At 64.8% G+C, this 22332-nt stretch overlaps 9 protein-coding genes across 9 annotated transcripts in view; 4 read left to right on the top strand and 5 right to left on the bottom strand.

Moving 5' to 3' along the window:
• The window catches only part of F751_1011 (hypothetical protein), a gene marked incomplete at both ends in the record, with an annotated part of 2307 nt that extends 1090 nt beyond the window's left edge, over positions 1 to 1217 (top strand). The window contains 2 exons of the mRNA XM_011397883.1: positions 98 to 510; positions 654 to 1217. Of these exons, the coding sequence (XP_011396185.1) occupies positions 98 to 510; positions 654 to 1217 (977 nt within the window). The remainder of the gene's footprint in view (positions 1 to 97; positions 511 to 653) is intronic.
• Positions 1218 to 4713: 3496 nt separating this feature from the next.
• On the top strand, positions 4714 to 5734 carry F751_1010 (Adenylate kinase B; the record flags this gene model as incomplete). Its single annotated transcript, XM_011397882.1, has 3 exons — positions 4714 to 4822; positions 4940 to 5196; positions 5366 to 5734. The coding sequence occupies 3 exons, from the start codon at positions 4714 to 4716 to the stop codon at positions 5732 to 5734; spliced, it is 735 nt and encodes a 244-aa protein (XP_011396184.1).
• A 458-nt stretch (positions 5735 to 6192) lies between these two features.
• F751_1009 (Lysosomal acid lipase/cholesteryl ester hydrolase) lies at positions 6193 to 9537 on the bottom strand (the record flags this gene model as incomplete). Its single annotated transcript, XM_011397881.1, has 6 exons — positions 6193 to 6330; positions 6622 to 7086; positions 7440 to 8179; positions 8354 to 8545; positions 9159 to 9303; positions 9400 to 9537. 6 exons carry the CDS (start codon positions 9535 to 9537, stop codon positions 6193 to 6195), a joined length of 1818 nt encoding a protein of 605 aa, XP_011396183.1.
• Positions 9538 to 10209: 672 nt separating this feature from the next.
• Positions 10210 to 11995, top strand: F751_1007 (MATE efflux family protein 2, chloroplastic; the record flags this gene model as incomplete). Its single annotated transcript, XM_011397879.1, has 4 exons — positions 10210 to 10584; positions 10696 to 10971; positions 11138 to 11239; positions 11468 to 11995. 4 exons carry the CDS (start codon positions 10210 to 10212, stop codon positions 11993 to 11995), a joined length of 1281 nt encoding a protein of 426 aa, XP_011396181.1.
• On the bottom strand, positions 10242 to 10481 carry F751_1008 (hypothetical protein; the record flags this gene model as incomplete). Its single annotated transcript, XM_011397880.1, has 1 exon — positions 10242 to 10481. The coding sequence occupies one exon, from the start codon at positions 10479 to 10481 to the stop codon at positions 10242 to 10244; it is 240 nt and encodes a 79-aa protein (XP_011396182.1).
• Positions 11904 to 12080, bottom strand: F751_1006 (hypothetical protein; the record flags this gene model as incomplete). The annotated part of the gene is made up of 1 exon (XM_011397878.1): positions 11904 to 12080. The coding sequence occupies one exon, from the start codon at positions 12078 to 12080 to the stop codon at positions 11904 to 11906; it is 177 nt and encodes a 58-aa protein (XP_011396180.1).
• A 485-nt stretch (positions 12081 to 12565) lies between these two features.
• Positions 12566 to 16481, bottom strand: F751_1005 (Phospholipase DDHD1; the record flags this gene model as incomplete). The annotated part of the gene is made up of 13 exons (XM_011397877.1): positions 12566 to 12630; positions 12930 to 13066; positions 13264 to 13447; positions 13589 to 13716; positions 13849 to 13988; positions 14112 to 14243; positions 14515 to 14685; positions 14817 to 14948; positions 15135 to 15307; positions 15422 to 15566; positions 15708 to 15896; positions 16196 to 16296; positions 16373 to 16481. 13 exons carry the CDS (start codon positions 16479 to 16481, stop codon positions 12566 to 12568), a joined length of 1806 nt encoding a protein of 601 aa, XP_011396179.1.
• A 321-nt stretch (positions 16482 to 16802) lies between these two features.
• F751_1004 (Adenosine deaminase-like protein) lies at positions 16803 to 18675 on the top strand (the record flags this gene model as incomplete). The annotated part of the gene is made up of 6 exons (XM_011397876.1): positions 16803 to 16912; positions 17006 to 17070; positions 17180 to 17337; positions 17620 to 17958; positions 18094 to 18194; positions 18366 to 18675. 6 exons carry the CDS (start codon positions 16803 to 16805, stop codon positions 18673 to 18675), a joined length of 1083 nt encoding a protein of 360 aa, XP_011396178.1.
• Positions 18676 to 19977: 1302 nt separating this feature from the next.
• The window catches only part of F751_1003 (hypothetical protein), a gene marked incomplete at both ends in the record, with an annotated part of 3743 nt that continues 1388 nt past the window's right edge, over positions 19978 to 22332 (bottom strand). The window contains 3 exons of the mRNA XM_011397875.1: positions 19978 to 20064; positions 20272 to 21362; positions 21581 to 21877. Of these exons, the coding sequence (XP_011396177.1) occupies positions 19978 to 20064; positions 20272 to 21362; positions 21581 to 21877 (1475 nt within the window). The remainder of the gene's footprint in view (positions 20065 to 20271; positions 21363 to 21580; positions 21878 to 22332) is intronic.

Below are 22332 nucleotides of genomic sequence, written 5' to 3'. Positions count from 1 at the left end.
AGGGAGCCGCATCCACTCTTCACGCAGCGGTGTCTGACGTCATCCACTCCGTTTCCTCCTTCGCCATCTTCCCCTTCCCAATCTCAAAAACCTGCAGGCAGCACGGGCACGCTGTACACCCGGTGGTACGAGGTGCTGGCCCCCTACTTCTGCGCCGACGAGGGTGCGAGCGAGGCGCTGCTTTCCGCCTGCCGCCGGCTGTGGGGCCAGCCCTTCACCACCCCCACCTTTGCCCTGCTCCTGCACCAGTGGCTGCTGGTGCACCCCGGCGCGGGCGGCGCGGACCAGCGCCTCAAGTACCTCAACGTCCTGGTCTCCGGCGCGCGCCAGCTGTTCGTGGGGGACGCCGAGACGGGGAGCGCCGCCTTCGCGCCCATGTTCAGCTTCCTGGCCGAGCGTGTGGTGCTGTCGCCCGGTGGCGCGCGCCTGGCCGCCCTCCCCGAGACCGGGCGGGAGGCGGTGATGGCCCTGGCCGCCTCCTTCGCGCCCTACTACCTGGGGCCCTCGGGGGTGAGCGCTTGGGGGGGGAGGGGCGGGTTTTGAGTATGGAGATGGATCGTTTGTATAAGGGATCTTGGATCGGTGCCGATGCAAGCACCTGCGCGGTGGTCGGCGCTGTTATTGGTGGCGCCCCACCATTCCCCGCCACCCAGGACTATGTGACCTTCCTTGACTCGTTCCCGGCGCCATCGGCGGTGTCGGCGGGGCGCCCACCCCCCCGCGACCCCGGGCGTGACGGCGGGCGGCGCGAGGGCGTGGACTTTGCGCTGGACCGGGCGGTGGAGGCGCTGGCCCGCGAGGTGACCGCCGAGCCGGGCGTGCTGGCCTTCCTGGCCGCGCTGCGCGCGCTGGGTGGCACGGGCCTGCTGGGCGCGCTGCGCACCTCCACCCGCATCCGGCTCCAGGCCGAGCTCTACGCGCTGACGCAGCCGGGCGGGCCGCGCTACGCCTCGCGCGCCGTCAACCGCGCCGCCTTCCGCGCGCTGGACGCGCTGTTCCCGCGCGGGCGGCGCGCGCGGCGCCTGGTCAACGCCGCCTTCCGCGTGCTGCACCCGGGGGAGTGGCCTTGGCTCTGGTGGGACGCGCTGTGGGACGGCGCCCGGGCCGTGAGGGCCTGGGCGCGGCTGGCGGGCCGGGCCGCGAGGGGGCTCTGGGCACGGCTCGCCGCCCGACTACGGTGGCGGCCGGGGACGGGGCGCGGTATCCTGTGCGGTTGACCGAGGAGGGAGGGTGCGTGGCAGGGAGCACACCCGTGTCGCTGCTGTACCCTGTTGGTGAGCGCGTCAGAAACTAGGGTTCACATACAGATGTGAGAGTGCCTGGAACAAGAGGATTTGCTGGGCGCGGCGCGCAGGATCGGGTGGGAGCCGGCCTGACATGACGGCGGCCATGCCTCGACGGTACAACCATAAAAGCGCAAAAAGAGCGGTGCCTTCTGGTATTTATCTATGAAACCTACGCTACTTCCAACTGAGCTAAGGAGGCTTGCCAAGGTTAACCTGGCCCGGTAGCGGATGCCCCCTGCCAGTCTCGATCTGGCGACCTCAGGCTATTCCAGGTGTGAAACCGCTTGATGGAAATCTTTTTTTTCGCCGGACTATGAGCGACGCTCACGAGGCATGGGAATGGTGCGAGATGTGCACGAGGTTCCTTGCTCCAACTGAAGTTCACCAGACAGTGTGCTTGTCACTGGGAGACTGGATGCTGGTGTGACTGCCAGGGCGACACATCCGTCTGGCGACCCCTGCTACCCTTGAATCATGGCTTGGGCAGGAGTCTGCTGACAAACAGGGCTCTGCTCCAGAGGTTCGCGCCCTCCAATACCAAAGACGCAACATCTTGAGAATAAGAACCCGAAAATGTGTTGACTTGAGACACCCTCAGAGCATGAACCGGTGGAGGGTCCCGTTGCCTCGTGACATGATGCCAACCTCATCTTGCCCCTCATGATGGGCAGAGTGTCAGCATATGAGCCACGGCACTGAACTATTTAGGCTGATAGATGCATGCGTGTGAGGTTCGGGCTGTTTATCGTGTCTTAGATCCGAGTCGGTATCGGGCAATGTCACGTCCGACGACCAGGTCTACATCAATTCAATCCGACCCCATCTTCTTCTCTTTCTGCACGAGTAAATGTTATTGTTCGGACCAGATATGATTGTGATTTCCTGATCACAGAGTACCTCGCCGATGCTATGGCCAGTCCAAGCGGAACCCGAACGGGATGCACCTTACCACCTCCGCCGTCCCCCCAAGAGGCACATACCGATCAAATTCGGATGGCGAGGATGCCCGCGACCTATTAGGCTGTGTTTAAGAATCCAAAAAAATTCAAAAGAGCAAATGTTCCTGCCGCTTAAACCAATCAAAGTCAGGAGGTAAGATCCTCTTGCGTACACCTATATGCTCGAATATCCAAAATCCTTGCGGGATATGCCGCGTCGCTGGTGTGGGGTACCTGCCTGGCAAGCTCTCGAAACAGCATTATCCAATGGGTACCGAGTTTCATCCCTGTGGAGCCTCCTCTGCCAGAAAGGCCCCTCTTGTATTGAATAAGTGCAGAGGAGCAGCGCATCATGCGATCGTGACCAAGGCAGAGAAGGCCGCCACATTTCTGGGAGAGTGGCTCAGAAAACGACGACCAGGCATAAGAAAATCAGGAGGTACAGCCCTCCGACTCAAGATGGCTTGATGTGAAGTTGGATATGAAAATCATGCCTGATTTGAGTCCCGGGGCATGGTACGGGCTGAGCTCTATTGGCATCTCATGAAGCATTGGCAGAAGTTCTGTTCCATGGGACCAAACCCTCGAGCAAGTGGGACGGCTTGCTTGCTGTGATCCGCCCGCTTATAAAACAGCAGCCAGACCCACAACCAAGTGCTCGAGCAAACGCACAACCAAAGGGTCGAACATACGTCAGGACAGCCGGGTCTCGAGCTTCAAGTATGGGCTGTCACAGCTCCATTGGCAACGATTTTATCAGCACACCACAAGGTCGGCAGTTCGAGCCTGTCTGGCGGAGTCATCCGCAACCTTCCGCTATAGCTCAGCCGGTAGAGCGTGTGGCTGTTAGCTTGCATTTTTGGCACTTGGCTGCATGGTCATGCCCTCGCCGAGGACACCAATGACCGGCGGTGGTATGTTTGTACCACTCTTGTGGTATGGAGGAAAGATGGGAGTGAAGCTGCCTGCCTCCTCATTTCATAGCAGGTATTCTCTCTGTCAAGCCCAACTAGCCCTCGTGGGCCAGCCAAAGCAGGCACGATTGTTGCCATGGGTGCTCCCCCATTTCCAATTGTCTCATACAGGAGACATCACCTCATCCCAGCGAGTCGTCTTGGTGGCCGGAAATTGGAGACTGAACTTCATGACATGCACAGTCCCCCAACCAGCTCCGTCATTGCCATCTGCTGCCGGGCTGTGTGCTGATTCCCTCTATTGCAGACTCCTGAAAGCATCTGCCATCACCGCACAGTTTACATCGCACCCTGGATTCCAAAGGGGGAAGCCGCCACCGCGGCATTTGCAGGCAAGTTTCACACATTGCAGCTATCTTAATACGTAACAAGGCGATAACTCGGTCCCATGGGAGGAGTCATAGAGTTATGCATCGGTTATTCCGATATTGAAAGGCAGAGAGGCGGCGTTGAACGCTCCACCCGCTCTCTGAAGCAATCCCCACGCTGCCATTGTGATCCTCTCGCACTACACATTTCACCCGGCCACCCGACGCTGCAGCGATACCATGTATACACCATTCCTATGTCAACAAAGACCGTCAGGGTGAGCAATAATCTCCTCGCATTCCCAGCCCCTGGGCTCGGTGATATAACACCAATTTTACTCGCAATCGGTCAGCGGTCTGTCTCCCGACAGAGTACGATTCAGCGAAAGGTCGTGTGTTCGATCCACACATCAGGCACTCACCCTGATACCAGCCTGTTTAGCTTAGTGGTAGAGCGTTCGCTTCGTATGAAAACTAGCTTTTGCATTTTTGGCCACGGAATGCACTCAATAAACTAGAAGACTCCGGTCCCTGCCTGTTTCGCAGTCGAGTCCCTGCGGAAAAGCGGGTGAGGGATGCAGCGTGTGCTGGCTGAGAACGTGTATTACACATCACATTGGGGGAGATCAACGCAGCAGGTTCACAGCCCCGCATCTGGGGTAGGCTCTGCCTTGCACCTCTGCACTGGTCTCAGGCCAGTGTCCTACACCACCTGTTTTCCTTTGGCATGTCTACAGATACCTACATTTCATCGACAATGCACAGAGCATACTGTGTCTCGTACACGCCTCTAAAGCTCACATCTGGGATACTGTAGAATATCCATAATTATGTGCATGCTCGAGGCCAGGCGTGTATCACTGGAATCCCACCTCCCACAATGCAAGATTGCCATGCATAATGTTCAACGGACCGTCTTTGCCAAACACGATGGGTGCACCTTCATACCAAGCACTTCTATGTCATGAATTGACCGCGCCATTGTCGTATTTCGTTGCCAACCCATTTCCTGGAAGGTGTTGCAAAGGGTTCCCCAAACGCCACGTCATCAAGCCCACCGACGCTGAGTCATGAATCGGTAGTAACCGTGCTTGCTCCCCACGCTCGAGCGCGCATGAATGTGCCAGCATACGCAAGTACCGAAACCTATCGTGCCTGACATCGTACGACCTCGCAGCAACCCCTGCTCGGGCACCACTGGTACACCATGGCACCCTCCGTCGACCTCGCCGAGGTGACCACCGAGCAGCTCATCCATGAGGTGCAGCGTCGGATAGAGTGCCTGAACAAGCCCGAGAAGCGCCTCATCCTCATAGGTGGGTGGATGCATGGTGGGATCGCGGGGGCCCAAGATCCCATCCGGCTGCCTGGCCAGGGGGGGGGCCCTGTGCACCAAATTTCCATTTTCACCCCCCTCCCATACACATCCCCAGGGCCTCCCGGCTGCGGCAAGGGCACCCAGTCCCCCGCCATCAAGAACGAGAACTGCCTGTGCCACCTGGCCACCGGTGACATGCTGCGCGCCGCCGTTGCCGCCAAGACCCCCCTGGGCCTGGAAGCGAAGAAGGCCATGGAGTCTGGGGCCCTGGTCAGCGACGACATCGTGGTCGGCCTGATCGAGGAGAACATCAAGTCCCCGGAGTGCCGCGTCGGCTTCGTGCTTGATGGCTTCCCCCGCACGGTTACTCAGGTGAGGGGTTTGCGTCATGGAGAGAAGGGTTAGGGGGGTCCCCGATGCTGCAGTGCACTTGAATCGTATGCCACGACGCCACGTGCTGCTGCCTAGTGAGGCACTTCGGGAATCCCTCCTCCTCTTCCAACCACTCCACCACCCCACCCAACTATTCCCCTTCCTACAGGCCGAGAAGCTGGACTCCATGCTCTCCAGCAAGGGCGCCGCGATTGACCGCGTGCTCAACTTCAACGTGCCCGACAGCCTCCTGGTGGAGCGCGTGACCGGGCGGCTGGTGCACCCCGCCTCCGGCCGCTCCTACCACACCAAGTTTGCGCCCCCGCGCAAGGAGGGCGTGGACGACGTGACCGGCGAGCCCCTGATCCGACGAAAGGACGACAACGCGGAGACGCTCAAGGCGCGGCTGGAGGCCTTCCGCAAGCAGACCGCGCCCGTGATCGAGCACTACCGCAGCCGGGTGGTGAACATCAAGGGCGACCAGTCGGCCGATGCGGTGGCAGCGGAGGTCCGGGCCGCGCTCAACGCCTCCACATGAGTGATGCGGTGTGTGTGTGTGTTTAGGAGGGGGCGTTCGGGGGCGGTGCTCGGAGCGTGAACCCAACCGGGAAGGACCTCGAGGCGGCACTGTCCCAAGCTTGGGTGACCTCTGTGCCTCTCACCTCTACAGCCTGTCAACAAGGACTTTCCAGTCGGTTCCAGTTTGGTGACGGTGGCGGGCCAGAGGCATCAGCGGGCAGTGATCAGCAAGAATAGATACAACGGCTGGGTTTCAAAGGATTCCGGGGGGCAGAACGAGCGAATGGAGGAAAGCAGGAAGTTGCCAGCAGGTGTTCTGGACCCAGATGTGCATGCCTCTGAGCGCTGTGTGGGCTCTGGCGAGCTGCACAGAGCCACCAGGGCATGGTGCAGGAGGCGGCGCCATGGGACACACCGGTCCCGCCACCACGCCGCCCACTCCTCGTGACTCACCATCCTTCAGCACTCGCATCCTCGTCACAGCGGGCGCAGCAGGCGGCGCAGCACATGGTCCCTCAGCTCCGGCTTCACTGCAAAGGTCAGGTCCATGTGGCCGACATCAAACTCGCGCAGGTGGATGGGCTGCCCCGAGCGCGCCAGCCACCTGGCGTGCATCTGTGGGGTCGGAGGGCGGGCAAGAGTGGTGGGTGGGTGGGGTGAGCTGTTAGGTATGGCAGGAGAAGAGGCGGCATGCATGGCCAAGCGAGGATGTGGTGTCCCTCAACCTGTTGATACTGGGGGCGCACACCCCTCGCCAGACGATCTCTGGAGCTGAGCCAGATGTGGTTTGAGGTGAAGCATCGTACTGTTCCCCCACAAGGGGGCCTGTGGGACGCCCTCTTCCGCTGGACAGCCCCCCCACCCCTCTCGAAGGCCTCCCCCCTCCTCCCCACCCCGGCCCCTGACCTTGACGTCCTCCACGCCGACGACGCGGTCGGAGGTGCCGGCCACCAAGTCCACGGGCACGTCCAGGAGGCGGTAGTTGTGCGCGATGCTGGGCGGGCGCGGCGCGGCGTAGACGGCGCGGTTGGCGGCGGCCGAGCCGTGGTCGAAGAGGCGGAAGGCGGGGTCGCGCGCCCACTGCCCAAAGTGGGCTCCCGTGTGCAGGCTGACGGCGGGCATGGAGGTGGAGTTGTAGTGCGGCATCTGCATGGCCAGGTCCCACTCGCTGCCGTCGCCGGACATGAGGGCTTGCATGCTGCGCCGCACCAGGGACTGCAGGGCGGGGAGCTCGCTCAGGTCGAGCGTCAGCTTGAAGGTGACGTAGCGCAGGAAGGGGCTGGGCAGGCGCAGGCCCAGGCCGCGCCCGGGCAGCACCAGGTCCATCAGCCGCGCGGCCCAGGGCATGAGCCACTTGCATGCCGCGATGGTCTGCGCATGTTGTGAGGGGGGATGATGCCTGGTATGCCGGTCCGGGGGGGGGGTGGGGGGGGGGGCCTGGTCGCCGGGCGGTGTGTACATGAATGGCCGTGGCCTGGCGTGGCAGCACTGAAAATTGAGTGCCTGGCGCGGCCAGGGGCCCACAGGCAACGGTTTGTTCGGGAAGAAGCTGTTGATTGGGCAATCCGTGGCTGGACCATTGCAAGCCCCGGCCTAGGCCCCCTCACCAGGGCCCCTCCACACCGCCGACATCCCATCATCCCAAATCCCTGGTGAACACTCCTCCCAGCCTCACGAGTCCCTCCCCTCCTCAATCATCCCCCCACCACCAGGCCCCCGCTCACCCTGGGCACGTGGGAGTGGAAGCCGGCGGGGCTCATGAGCACCAGGCGCCGCAGGCGATGTGGCCGGCCCTGCATGCGGCACACCGTGACGTACATGAGCAGGCAGGCCGCGCCCAGGGAGTGCCCCACGCCCTGAAGATTGTAGGGCAGGTGCTCGGGGGCGGGGTCGCGGCGCTCCTCGGGGATCCTGAAACTCAGGCCCTTGCAGTGGGTGGTCGGAAGCGGGGTGGCGTCGTCCCGCGCCGGCGGCGCTGGCTGTCGACTCTCGCCCTCATCATCCCCTTGAAGCTCGTCGGCCGAGGGCGCCCGCCGTGGCGCCACCCCATTGGAGCCGGATGTCCTCCTCCGACGGCTGCTGGAGCGTGTCGCCGGTGCGTCCTCGCGGAATCGCCCTGCTGCGTGTGAGGTTGCAGTCCCCTCCCCCGCCGCCCCGCCGCGCTCCCTCTCGTTGCCACCGCCGTTGCTCCCGCCCAGCTCCGCCATCTTGACGGCGTGGATGTGCTCCACCTGCGCCCCGACGTCGCCCATGGCCTGCTCGTTGGCGCTGTAGTGCCAGTACCGCAGGCCCTGGCATGCGCGGTCGGCGTGCATGCGCGGCGCGTTGCTGCGCGAGTTGCCCAGCCAGACGTCGAAGCCGGCGTCGTAGGCCGCAAAGGCCTGGCTGCCCACCGAACCGTTGGCCACCCAGCCCAGCGAGGTGTCCAGAACGCCGTGCTGGAAGAGCGTGACTTCCTTTCCACCTGTAGGGGAGGGGAGGAGGGGTAGTGGTCTGTGGTTGTGGGGATGGGGAGGTGTTTTTTGCGGGTATGCGAGACTGGCAACTCCCCAGGTACAGGTGCTGGACTCTCGTGGCTGCCCTCAACCCCCACACGCTTCCCCACCCCGCCCCCATCAACCCTCCCTTTCTTATCAACCTGTGCGTGGGATGCGGTGCATGGTGAGGATGTAGCCATCCGACGTGGTCACGGTGTGCTCCTCCAGAGGGTACCCCGCGCGCAGGACAAAGTCGGAGGCGGTCCAGACGTGGCCGTCCTCCCACTTGGCGGCAAAGGCGCCGGTGGGCAGCGGCTGGAAAAGGCCCCCGGCGCCCGAGTCGCGCCGCAGGGCTGGGTTGCGCCCCCGGCCGGCGGCCGGCGGGCGGCCGGGGGCCAGGAGCCGCGCCGCGCCGGCGCGCACGGCGCCGAAGATCCGGCCGACTGCGGCCTCGCTCTGCACGCGCAGGTCATCCACGAGGCCACGGCGCGGCACGGTGGAGGCCACCGCGTAGCCGGAGGGCAGGTCGAAGAGGACCGAGCCCCGGGCCAGGGTGGAGGGGTGCCGCGCGGCGGCGGGAGGGGCGGAGGGGGGGCGGGTGGGCGGCGCGGCGGGACCGTCGGCCCCCCGCTCGGGGCCCCAATCGCCCAGCCAGCGCCGGATCCAGCGGCGCCGGGCGCGCTGCGCCGACGCGTACGGCGCCGGCGGGGCGGGGGCGGGGCCGTCGGCGGGGGCGACAGGCTCGGTCAGGCCCTCCTGCTCCAGCAGGGCATTGAACGTCCCCGTGGCACCTGGGAGGTGGGGGGGGGGGGGGTGGGAGTGGCAGCAACTGGGCGATGCCGTCGGCACACCTATTGGGAGGCGACGGCCGGGGTGCATCCAGTGCTGCTGCATCGGATGCCCTCTCTACCACCAACAGTGCGCATTCCCTCCCCAACTCCCCCAAAACGCCCGAGTCACACCCACCTTTGAGCCAGGCGCCCCAGGCCTCAGAGTGGGCCCGCGGCCGGCCCCGGACCTCCCTCCTCGCCCCGGGGAAGAGGGCCAGTAAGATGCCCGACCAGGCATTCAGCCACCTCTGCCATGTGATGATCCAGCCCCGGACGACAGCCTGCGGAGTTGGGCATGTGGGTCGACAGGGTCCGCGTGAAGTGGTCTGGCACGCAGGCGCAAGCCTGGCCCATCGAACAGCGCCCCACATCCGTACCTTGGTGATCTCCTCCCACAGGCTGGTCCAGGGTCCGACAATGTTGTCGCTGATCCAGGCTCCCACGATGGTGTACAGGGCTTGCAAATTCAGAAGGAGACGGACCAGCCTCCCCCGCCGTCCCACCCGCGACGGCATTCCCTCGACACCAGCTCAGAGTGTAATTCTTATGAAATGCCACAAGGGGTGAGCTCCTGCCAAGTCGATCAGCGTACGCGTTGCTGATCGTTGGTGACTTACTGGGGCGCGCGCGGAGGTGAAAGCTTCATGGAAACTGCGTGCAAGCTCGATGGGGCCCATCCTCCCACCCTGTGACTGAATCACCCATCTTTGGGTAATAATTGAAATTCTGGGATTGTGGGAGGGATCGCAGCGGCGTACAAGCAGTCTTGTGACTCGAACAGATGCCCTCTGAATTCATTGTACCCGAAGGCCACGTGCGCGGCTGCTGCTGCATGCACCGTTCCTGTCCCCCGTCCGCCTAGTCTGCACCATTACTTGATACAGCTGTACATTACTGACTCAAAGCGTCACCCGGATCGCTCTGTCTCGGCCTTGCACCTGACCTTGCAACCCTTGTGGCAGCGCGCTCGTCCCTCCCCCGTCCTTCTTGAATCGGCAAACGGGAGCTCGCACTCTGCCTGTCCGTGGATGCACGTTGCATCCTGTAGACCATGTGTACCAACACCTGGCCCTTCGAGTCGGAGCTGCCTGCATCCCAGCGCTCCGCGGCGTGTGGTGCGCGCCCGAGCCGGGGCCCGGCCCACAAGAGTGGACGCGGATCTGCCGGCCTTGGAAACCAAGCGTGACATGAATGGCACCGGTCCCGGTGTGCACGATGCTCACAAGAATGGTGGGGACCCGGAGGCCCCGCTGGCAGGCACGGGGCACGGGCCTACGAGACCCCCAACCCCCTCGTCGCGGCCTAGCCTCCCCGGCTGGCTGTTGAACCCCAACGACCCCGCCATCCTGGAGCTGACGCTTCCCGCCCTGCTGACACTGGTGGCGGACCCCATGCTGTCCATGGCCACCTCCGTGTTTGTGGGCCAGACCGGGCCCACCCCACTGGCCGCGCTGGGCATCAACACCTCCCTCTTCGCCCTCTGCTTCTCCCTGTTCAACTTCCTGGCCACCGCCACCACCCCGCTGGTGGCCACCGCGCTGCAGGCCGGCAACGGCGAGCAGGTGATGGGCTTTGAGTGCGGCGGTCATGGGGAGGGCTGTGGGACTCCATCCCTCCCACCCGCTGCACCCTCTGACACCAAGGCACCTGCTCCCCCGATCCCACTCTCCAAGGCAGGGCGCACGGTGCTGCAGGGCCTGGCGCTGGCCGTCGTGCTGGGCTTGGGCCTGGCCCTGGCCCTCACCGCCGGCTCTGATGCGGCGCTGGGCGTCATGGGCGTCGCGCCCGAGGCCGGCGACCTCTTCCTCCAGTCGCGGGACTACCTGACCGTTCGCGCGCTGGCCGCCCCGGCAGTACTCCTGGAAAGCGTGGCGCAGGGGGCGCTGTACGGCATGCGGGACATGCGGACGCCGCTGTACGTCACCGCGGGCGCCAACGCACTCAACCTGGTGCGAGTGAAATGAGGAAGGCCCTTGGAGTGTTTCAGGGAATAGGGAGGAATGCCTATGTGTAGGGGGTGCTGTCTGAATCAGTGCCTGAGGAAGCAAGCCGCGCGGATGGTGCATACGTGTTAATCGCCAGATCCGCAAACCTTCCCCCCACACCTCATTGCAGGGCCTGGGCTGGCTCTTGGTCCTGCACCTGGGCTGGGGAGTGAAAGGCGCCGCGCTGGCCACAGCCGCGGCCGAGGCGGCGTCGGCGGTGGCGTACCTCACGGTACTGCACGGCCGGCGGGGTATGTTAGGCGACCTGGCCCCTCGCCTGCTGCTGGCGCCCCCGCCCTCCGCGGGCCCCAACGGCACGCCCCCCCCCCAGGAGCTGCTCCCCGCCGGCGCGTCGCTGCTGACGCGCACGGCGCTGCTCCTGGGCAGCAAGACAGCGGCGGCGGCCGCCGCGGCGCGGCTGGGCGCCGCCCCCGCCGCCGCGCACCACATCGTGCTCCAGGTCTGGCTGCTGGACAGCTTCCTCACCGATGCGCTGGCGGTGGCGGGGCAGACCCTGGTGGCCTCGCACCTGGGGGCGGGGGGGAGCGTCGGCCTGCGGAGCGCGCGTGCCGTGTCGGACCGCCTGCTCCAACTCGGCGTGGGCGGCAGCGCCGTCCTCGCCCTGGCCCTGGCCGCGCTGGGCCCGGCTTTCCCCGCCGCCTTCACCTCCGATCCGGGCGTGCTGAGCGGGGTGCACGCCATCTGGGGCCTGGCCCTGGCCCTGCTGCCGCTGAATGGCGCGGTCTACGTCCTGGACGGCGTGCTGGCAGGCGCCTCCGACTTCGATTTTCTGGCCCAGGCCATGGTCCTGTCTGCACTGTGCACCGTGGCAGGGCTGGAGCTGAGCGGGCACTTGGAGGCGGGGCTGCTGGGGGTGTGGTGGGCGCTGGCCGCACTCATGGCCTCCAGGCTGGCCACGCTGAGTTGGCGATACGCCGCGCCGGCGGGGCCCCTGGGTGCAAAAAGGGGGCCTGGCGCAGAGTCCTGAGCCGCTGGTTGTGTTGTGAGCGCCCATCGGCACTCGCTCCTACAACCCTGTCACCTACCGCCGTGCGTTGCACCAAACACAGCATGGCTATTCGCCTCAACGCTCAACCCCCTGTGCTTTGAATCCCACATACCCTGAAGAATCCCTTCACCCTCTCAATTCTTTGTATCTATCGTGTACATTCTCTGCGGCCCAGCACCAGGGAGCACACCAACTGCTGCATTCTGAAAAGAAGTTTAATCTTTCACATTCATTCACGGGGCGCCACCGCCCCAGCCACATCCCTAAATCGCGGGGCTGGCCCGGGGCACCAGACGGACGGACCCCGGCGCCCCGCCGCCCCGGCCCTCCCCGGCCTCGCCCGTCAGCACGTCCGCGCCGTGCGTGGCGCGCAGCACGAACTGCGCCACATCGGGGCTAGCCCAGTAGATGAAGTGCGCCGACAGTGCCGACAGGTACTGGCTGGACAGCGTGGACTCCTGCAGCGCAAAGTCCAGCCGCCCGCGGCCCACGCGCGCGCCGGCCATCGGCTCGCCCCCCGCCACCGCCGCGACGCGCGCGCGCGCGCCCTCAGCATTCGGCTCTGCCGCCGCCGGCGCCGCCGTGGCAGGGCCGGGGCTGGCAGGGGACGGCGCCTGCGTGGGGAAGCTGCGCGCCGGCGAGCGCGGGCGCAGCGCTGGCGCGCGGCCCGCGCCAGGCGGCGAGGGCGACCCGCCCAGCGCCAGCGCGGCGCCCTGCCCGCTCGCGCTGCCAAAGGTCAGGCTCGGTTCCGAGTCGATGGCTTCCAGTTCGCCCGCGCCGCCGTCGGGGCTGGCCGCGCGGTCCAGCAGCGCCAGCGAGGCGCCGGAGCCCTCCCTGCCCATGCCGGCCGAGGCCGGCATGGGGCCGGGGCCCCGCCCACCCCCGAAGCTCAGGCTGGAAAGCAAGGAAGCACCTAGGCGTGAGGCAGCAGAGCTCATGTCCTCCCCAAACTCCTGGATGCCGATGTGCAGCCGCTTGCTCCCTCGGAAGAGCGGCACGTACAGGGCTCGGCCCGGCGCGCCCTCCAGCCCAAATGCCAGCGGTTCCAGCCTGAAGAAGAGGCAATGGTGGTTGGTTGGCAAGGGGTGGACGGGTTCAACATTTGAAGGGTCCAGATCACACCACAGATCAGAGAATCATCAGCTTCCTGCTCGGCCGGCTCATGAGGGCCCGATGCGGGCCACTTATTCCCCTTCTCCTGGTCACGCTTTGCCATCATCCACAAGGATACAAGTGCTCGTCGTCACCTGTGGCCCACGGGGTCGTAGGGGTGGTATAAGTTAAACAAGCGCCGGGCCCTGGGCAAGCCGTCCCATGTGTGTGGCTGCCCGGGGGCCGAGCACTGGATGTCCCCGGCAGCCAGGGAGCCCAGGCCCCGCCCCTCCTCGGGGTTTATGCCACGCATGGCCAGGAAGACGGGGAGCGGGGAGCCTGTGTGTGGGGGGGGTAGGGAGCAACGCGTGTGTCATGGGACGTGCGATCGTGGGGCAAGGAGGCGCAGTGCAGGGAACTCCGTGAGGGCGCGAGTCGCTCTCCCCACCAAACCGAAGACCGAGAGACCCCCTCGCCCACCCAAGAGGATAAGGCAGTCGACGTCGAATAGGAGGGCCGGGACCGCCACTGCCGTGCCGGCGCCGTCTGAGCCCTGCTGGTGCTGCTTGGAGAGCAGGGCGTGCAGGCGCGCCACCTCTTTGCGCAGCCTGTGGTGGTGGGAAGTGGGCTGCTGCTGGATGGCCCACCCACTGTCGTGGGATGGCGAGAGGCGATTGAAGATCTCTGCAAGTCTGCAGACAACCCATTGCATACGGTGCCGTGTCGAGCACCCGACGCACTCTTCAATCTCTGTGGTGGGGCTGGGAGGAGTCAGCAGGTACGATTCTGGCCCGGGGGCTCCTGCGGCCGCCGCTTGGTTGCAAAGGACATCGTAGGAGAGTACGCTGCCCAGGGAGTGTGCCATGATGGACACCTTGCCCTGCAAGGCACAGGCAGATGTTGAGGTCACTGGCGGCGCATGCATGGCCCCGTCTGGCGCCACACAGGCCTTTCAGCACCCACAAAACCCCACAGCCACAGTGCCTCCCCACAGTCACCTCACCTTGAAGCCCGGGTTGCGGTCTCGAAAGCGGGTGATCTGGGCGTTGAGGGCGCGGACGAGGGCTGCCACCATCTGATCCCGGTATCCTGGTGTCAGAAAGAGGAGGACCTCCACCACTGTGGCGTGAAGCACCTGGGCGAGGAACGCGGGGCGGGCGATGGGCCTGTCATGCCAGGATGGCAACCGACAGCCCGGGGGTTGCTTTTCTCCTGGATCGTGCTGAAATGGCTGGCCGGCAACAGGCTGCTTGACCACAGGGGCCCCTATGTCCTGCCTGCCCGCCCTCGGTCCCAGCTCAACAGAAGGAGGCACGGCCATCGCACCATAGATGGGTCGCTTCCCGACAAACCCTCCCACTCAAGCGCCTCCTCCTGGCCCCCCTTCCTCCTTCCTGCCTGCCCACCTGGCGCAGGGCGGCAAGACCGGGGGGAATGAGTCCCCTGGCCACCTCATCGACGCGCAGGTCCAGGATGCGTCGCCACTGCACCGGCAGGACCTCCACGCGCCCCGCGACGCCCACGGGGTAGAGGTCCGCCTCAGCCTCCCGCACGATGCTCCGGAAGGTGGAGGTGTCCTGTGAAACAGAGGGATGATGATGGGGCGCTGGGGTGTCTGCAAGTACGACAGGGTCCGGGCGATGGAGTGGCCACTCGACGCCGAGTGACACCCACTCCCACCCAGCCTCCAGACAGGGCTCCCACCCACCGTCGAGATGCTGGCGGAGGAGAGGGTCTGGCCGATCCCGTGCACCGCCAGGATGAGGTGAGAGACAGGGGTGGATGAGGCGGCCGCGTCCGCTGCCTCCGCCTTAAGGTCCGCCTCCTTTTCCAAGATGCCCTGATTTTGTGCCGGGAGGGGATGAGGGTCGGCCTCGGCAGGCGAGGAGCCTGGGAGATCAGGGAGCAGACCCTACCCCAGGGCACTGGCGGGCAGGGTGCGCATGGGAGTCAGCCCGCCGACTGCATGGCTGCTGGACTGCTGCGCCACCCACGGGCCCGGCCCCCTCCTTGCCGCCACCCTCACCCTGGCCTGGGTGGGGGGCACGTAGCCGCGCCTGAGCCGCATGCGCCCTTCGCTGCCCAGCCTCTTGGTGATCCAGGCCATGGTGCCGGAGGGGCACAGGTACATCTCCCCCGGGGCGGCGTACAGGGCATGGAGCCCCCTGTCCACGCGGGTGTTGAGTTCCAGCTTCCCACCTGCGCGCAGGTGTGATGGCGACGACGAGTGCCTTACTTGCGTCAAGGGGGGTCCTTCCCACCCACGGCTCGCGGCTGGGGCACCAGCCAGGCCCAGAGCGCGAGGCCACCCACCCTTCAGAGTCTCCTCTGCTGCACCAGCCCGGGTGGGACGGCCGCCGCTGACGGGGACCGGTGAGGACCCGGGCTTCCCGCTCATGCGTCCGGGCAGCCAGAGCTGCTGGCGGTACCCCTCCTCCAGCTGCTCCGCCAGCGATTCCTGCGAGGGTGCGTCTCGTGATGATCATGCAGTGGCTTGAGGGGGGGGGGCACCATGGTGACTTCAGGAGGGCTTTCGCCCATTCCCTCAGGCCTCATCCAAGCCTCGGGAAGGATTCAAGAGCCCGCCAGCCCCCCAAACCTTGAGTGGCACCCAGTCGCCCGGCGCCTTCTCCGCAAACCAGGTGCCGCGCAGCACTCGATGGCGTGGCGCGGGAAAGTAGGAAGACGACTGGAGGCGGGTGGGGAGGTGGACCTCCGACAGGCCTCCCCTCACAAGGACGGGGGTCAGCTGGTCCCCCGCCCAGACGCCCTGCTCATCCAGGTATGCCTGTGTGGGAAGTTGGTAACAAGTATGGTGAGAGAAGACACGAGCAGAGCCAGTAGATGTGTATGTCCAGGACTCTCTGCAAGTCACAGCATTGCTTGGCGCGCAGCATCACCGCCTCGCCTTCCAGTCCTGCTCTGTGGCGATGCCAGAGTCCTTGTCGCCCTTTTGCAGGGCTGCCTCCTCCTCCCACCAAGCCCGGTCCAGGGCCTCAGCATGTGCCCTAAGGAGGGGTGGCAACAAGCATAGCACGCTGATGACCACGCAGTACTTGACAGGTACAAGTACTCCCCATTCAGCACGTCGCACACGAACCTGTACGCTCGCTCGAGAGCCAGGGAGTCCAGATCGTTGTACCGGAGCACGCTGCCGCGGTGCACGACCTCGGGGTTGCTGGCCAGGCCTGCACATGGTGGGAAGCAGGTCAGCGATGCTTACATGTACTGAGACGAACCCAAACTATAACCTCTTGCACTCACTGCTGGGGCTGTAGTCGGCGCGATGGGAATACCAGCGGACTTGAGCCGGCTCCAGCTCCCGAAACTGGTGCCCCAGCATCTGGTCCACGACCAGCTGGCTCTGCGCCATGATCAGGCATGCATCAGCGCGATGATTGGCAGAAATAAGTTCGAGGTGAAACTGGCGACCCGAAAAATTCCGAGCATTGAATCGAAGGTAAGTCGCACAAGCGCGCACAAGAGACTACAAGTGATCAGATCACAAGTTGAGATCTGGCGCTCGAGATCTGGACCTTTTACACCGCAGTCAAGTCTTACGTCCTTCAGCGCGCATATGTCATTATAACCAAGTATCACGTCATAATTAATGTTATGTCAAGCAAGAGGTATGCCACTGGATGCCGACTAGCTCGGTAACTTGGTCCGTATTCCAGCTGGTGGCCGGGCAAGAATGGCGAAGCCCCCCGGCATCTCCCAGGATGACTGGGACTGGTGCAGGAGACTGCCAAAGGTGGAGCTGCACGCCCATTTGAACGGATGCGCCAGGGATAGCACGCTGAGGTGGGCATGGTTATTAGTGTGACTGCGCAGCAGACATTCCTTCAGGGCTGGCGCAAGGATAAAATCACATCTCGCTCAAAATTTTCATCCCAGGGAGCTTGCCACCACAAGCGGAGTTCCCTACACCCCGGCATTTGATGTCCTGTCCCCAGAGGGCGGTGGGTACTGAATGTACCTTGCGGGTGTTGCACTTGGACAATGTGGCCTTACAGGTGCACTCTCTGCGCCCCCACTCGCACGGACACCCACCGCCCCTTCCCTCACAAGGGGGGGGTCCACCCCCCCTGGAGGCCTGCTTTGCCCAGTTTGATGCCATACATGCGCTGACTGGGTCGCACGAGGCCATGGCACGTATTGCGCGGGAGGCTCTGGAGGACGCTGCCATGGATGGCATCGTGTACATTGAGCTGAGGACCTCCCCCAAGGTGAGGAGGTGTCTGAACTGCTTTAAAAGCCTTAGTTGTACTGGGGAGTTGCGGCCTTGCATTCATGCCAGCTGCTTGGGAAAGATTTTGGAAAGGGTGATGAGACAGGCAAGGCCCAGCGCACAATTGTAGGTCAGTGGGCTTCTTGGGGACCCTTTGGGGCCCCTCCAGCACAAGGCAATGGCAGGGATGTCGATTTGCAAAGTTTAAAGTCGAGGGTCCTTCCTGACAGGTTTGGGGGAATCATGCTCTATCAGAAGTTCCACTCTCTGTCATCTGCAGGACAGGCCTGAGGCTGGCATGGGCATGGAGTCATATACTCGGGCTGTGCTGGAAGGCATGGCGCGGTATCGAGGGGATCTGGGCAACGCCAGTGGCGCTGTTGAGGGCGACCCCTCCTCTGCCCTGCAGGCAAGCCTGATCCTGAGCATCGACAGGCGGCATGGCGCGGCGTCCGCCGCGCGAGTTGTGGACCTCGCGATTCGCCTGCGGCGGGAGGGTCACCCGGTGGTAGGCATCGACCTGAGCGGCAACCCCAGCCTGGGCCGGTGGGAGGCCTGGTCCCCAGCGCTTGATGCAGCCCGCCGCGCTGGCCTCAGGGTCACCCTGCACGCCGCCGAGGTGGGGGGGGGCAGGGTGGCCGGCGGGGTGGGCGTTGCTGGAGGTTTCCACTCGCCAGGGCGCCGAGGAATGTGCATGGCCCGCCCATCGGCCCTGCGGTCCCTCCTCATGAATTCAAACCCCCAAGCCTCCCAGGTGTGGAACCCAGAGGAGACTCGGGCCATGCTGGAATGGACACCAGACCGCCTGGGGCACATGTGCTGCCTGGACGCTGAGCTGGAGGGCCTGCTGGTCAGGTGAGGATGGCATGGGTCCATGGGCTCGTGAGGGGCAGGGGGCTGCGCCTGGTTTCATGTGTAAACCCCGGGCTCGAGTTGCAGAGGCTGTGATCCTGCGGCGGAGCGCTTCCCTTCTCCAGCCCGCCAACCCCATGCCCTGCCTGCCCGCCAAACCAACACAAAACTCAGGTCCCACATTCCCCTGGAGCTGTGCCTCACCAGCAACGTCGTGACCCGCAGCGTGCCCAGCGTGGCAGATCACCACTTTGGCTCGCTGCACCGTGCCAGCCACCCCATAGCCCTCTGCACCGACGACTGGGCCGTGTTCAGGACGAGCCTCAGCCGGGAGGTGGCTCTGGCCATGGCAGGCTTCGGTCTCAGTCGGAGGCAGGTCAAGGGCCTGATGCTCGACGCGACACGCGCGGCCTTCCTGGGAGACCAGGAGCGCGCAGACCTGGAGGCCAGATTTCAGGGCCTGCTGGATGCCCTCCCGGACTGAACGGCACCGGTAGTGGTCAACAACCTGGACTGCACCATGAAAATGTCCCTTGTTGCCACAGCGAGCAAGGACACTACATGATATTTGATGCAGGATATCGCGGGCCTGTCGACACACTCGTCACTGAGCTATATGTCTGAATGTAGCGGCATAGTCCAGCAGGTCTGGTTGCAGGGATGGTTTTCAGTAAAGGGCCATACAGTCCTGCAGGCCGTCTCACACACGGTCGGCCAGCACCCGCAGATGGTGCTCTTCCCTCAAAGCCGTGGGTCAGGATGATCCCCCGGGGGCCTGCCAGGCTTCACATTCATGCAATCTTGGGCAGGTCTGCCTCTTGTCTATTTTACATGTTTGCTCATCTGAAACTGATCCATGTCCCTTTTCATCTGCTTGGTTGTGTTGGTGGCATCCAGGGAGGAATGATGAGACCGACGGGTCAGCCTCAAGCAGAGTCGGCCCCTGTCCTGGTGGTGGTACCCCGACGGGTCACCGTTCCACCCTTCCACTTGTACCCTTGCACTGCCCAGCCCACGCCCCCCGGCGCATTCTATGCAACCCAATTCCCACACTGCATTCGGGTGCTTGGATGTAACATTCCAAACTTGGATCGGATGCGGCATTCCACGTTGTGGGGTCTCGCCAGGCCCCACTACAGAACTGCCAACAGCGCTTGAGTGGCCTGCGTTGCATTCACCTACTTGGGATACCTCATCACCCCCCACCTCTCCTTCCCGGACGCGATCCAACCTCGCCTCTCCAAGGGGACCCAGGCCCTTCACACCCTCCTACCCCCTCCTCCAGGCTTTGTTCTAGGGCATGCTCCATTGGGATGGAATCCTGTCGGTACCTCAGCATGGTGGTATTGCTGCATTCAGATATTGATTCTCATGTTGCTCAGTCTCCCCAAACCAGGCCGGATACTACTGTAATCCGTGTAATGAACACCATGTAATTATTATGGCCACAGAGGCCCTGCTGGTCCAGACGACCAAAGACGGGGTCAATACCTGTTGGCATCATCTTTTCAGCGAGACTCTGCACAGAGGCAAGGAGCTGACAGGTCCAGACTGAAACCCGATTGGGAAGCCATCAGGTTCTGCGTTTGCAAAGCATGCAGCACCCTTTCAGAATAGTGTCGCAATGTTTGGGCAGCACTGCGGCGTTACAGACGAAGCGGGCATTGAGTGCTGGATCAGAATGGGAATCAAACAGTGGTTTAATCAAAGGAGGGGGTTGGGGCAGGGGGGCACGATTGCAACGGTGGGCAAACAGGGGTGTACGGAACCAGGGTGGGTCGGCACATCACACCACGAGCAGGAGCACCGCAGCAAGGGCGGTGGTGGCCGCGGCAAGCGCGGCCGAGGTGGCGGCCGCGCCGGAGGCAGGCGCCTCCGCCGTCGTGCTGACGGGCGCTTGCAGCGGAGAGGGGGAGGGGGTGGCCACTGGAGCCAGGATGGGGCTGGGGGACGCCTTGGGGCTGGGGGAGGCGGCCTTGGGGCTGGGGGAGGCGGCCTTGGGGCTGGGGGAGGCGGCGGCCTTGGGGCTGGGGGAGGCGGCGACCTTGGGGGAGGCCACGGGCTTGGCGGCCGCGGGCACCTCGGCTGCGGGTGCCGCGGCGGCCTTTGCGCCGTCCTTGACTGGGTTGGCCTTCTTGCCGGCGGGGGTGAGCGCCGCCTCAGGCTCGGCCTCGGGCACGGTGACGCGGACGGAGGCTGAGCCGCCGCCGCTGACGGCGCCGAGCGTGGTGACGGAGCAGTTGTAGGGGCCGGGGGTGGCGCCGGTGAGCGTGCCGTTGCCTGCGCTGGCGCTCAGCTTGACGGCCAGGGGGTCTTTGTCCGCGGCCTCCTCGGGGCTGCAGTCCAGGGAGAAGCCAGAGGCGCCCTTGGCGGGGCCGGTGAAGTAGACGGTGATCTCGCCCTCGGGCGTGGCTGCAGCGCCAATGATGGAGGGCGCCGCAGGCGGCTCGGGCCTGGGGCTGATGGTCAGGGTGGTGGAGGAGGCGGAGGTGAGCCCATTGACGCCCACGGTGGTGACGGTGCAGTTGTAGTCGCCCGCGGCCAGGTCCTTGATCTCCACGCTGCCCACGCTGGGCTCCACAGTGACGGTGGCGGAGGGCGGGCCGGCCTTGGTGGTGCAGGACACGCGGTTCTCCTTCACGCCCTCGCCCGCGGAGGCCAGGAAGATCGTGGCGGCGTCGTAGGTGGCCTCGCTGCCGGTGATGCTGGCGGGGGTGGGGGGCGCGGGCTTGACCACCGCCTCGGTGCTGGACTGGGAGATGAGGTCGTCGGTGGAGATGGAGGTGAGGGTGCAGTTGTAGGTGCCAGGGGCCAGGCCGGTGACGGTGGCCTCGGTGGCGTCAGCGGGGACCACTACGGAGCCGGGGGCCAGGTTGTTGAAGGGCGAGGCGGAGAAGGCGGCCACCGCCTCCACGGACGCGCAGGCCAGGTTGTGGTTGGCCACGTCGGCCTTGGCGCCGGAGAAGCGCACGGTGACGGAGTCGGAGGTGGCATCCACGGCGGTGATCTCGGGCGCGGCCACGGCCACGGGGCGGCGCGGGACCGTCACGTCGGTGCTCTGCTGCGCGATCTGGCTGTCGGTGGAGATGACGGTGACGGTGCAGGTGTAGACGCCGGCCTCCAGGTCCTTCACGGTGGCCTCGCTGGACCCGGCGGGGACGACCACGGAGCCTGTGTGGGTGGGGGGAGAGAGAGGGAGGGGGTTGAGTGGAGAGTACTGGTTGCTGGTCAGGACAAGGGAAGGGTGGAGAAGCGTGTGGTCCCAGGCCCGGGTGGCAAGCCTCTGGCGAAGGGTGCAGGTGTGGCCGTCCATGCAGCCCAGGAGGCCATCCACAGCAAGTCTCGCAATCAGTCCCCTGCCAACATCAGCACCCGTCACAAAAACTTACCGTCAGCCTGGTTGTTGAAGGCGGGTGTCTCGGTGCCCTTGGGCAGGCACAGCAGGTTGAAGCTGCGCACTCCCTCGGGCTGGCCGTTGAAGAAGACGGTGATGGAGTCGTAGGAGGCGTTGGTGCCGATGATGGTCGCCGGCACGAGCTCGATGGGGGCGGCGGGGACCTCGACGTTCAGGCTGGTCTGGGCAATGTCGTTGGCAGTGGAGATAGTGGTGAGGGTGCAGGTGTACTTGCCGGCCTCGACCTTCTTCACGGTGGCCTCGGTGGAGTCGGCGGGAACGACCACGGAGCCTATGTGTTTTAGTGGGGAGGGGAGGAAGATTTGAGATACTTGCGATGCTTGGTGGCACTGGTAGCGCACGGCAGACTGCCAGGGGCTGGAACAGCAGCCGGTAAAAACCCCAGCGTCCAAGAGCAGGTCACACCACACGCGGGGAAGCTCACCTGGGGCCTGGTTGTTGAAAGCGGTGGCCTCGGTGCCCTCGGGCAGGCAGAGCAGGTTGTAGCTGCGCACGCCCTCGCTCTCGCCGCTGAAGAAGACGGTGATGGTGTCGTAGGTGGCGTTGCTGCCGATGACGGTGGCGGGGAGGGCGGGTGGGGGCGGAGCGGGGGCCAAGATCGCCGGGGATGGCTGGATGGAGGCGGCCGCCAGGGTGCTCTCGGCGGCAGGGGCGGCCTTGGGCGCGGCGGCGGGGGAGGCCTTTGGGGAGGGCTTTTGGGGGAGGGCCGTTCGGGGAGGGGCGTTG

This window comes from Auxenochlorella protothecoides (genome assembly GCF_000733215.1).
Source record: "Auxenochlorella protothecoides strain 0710 unplaced genomic scaffold scaffold122, whole genome shotgun sequence".
Lineage (NCBI taxonomy): Eukaryota > Viridiplantae > Chlorophyta > Trebouxiophyceae > Chlorellales > Chlorellaceae > Auxenochlorella > Auxenochlorella protothecoides.
This window is presented reverse-complemented; position numbering and strand designations above follow the sequence as displayed.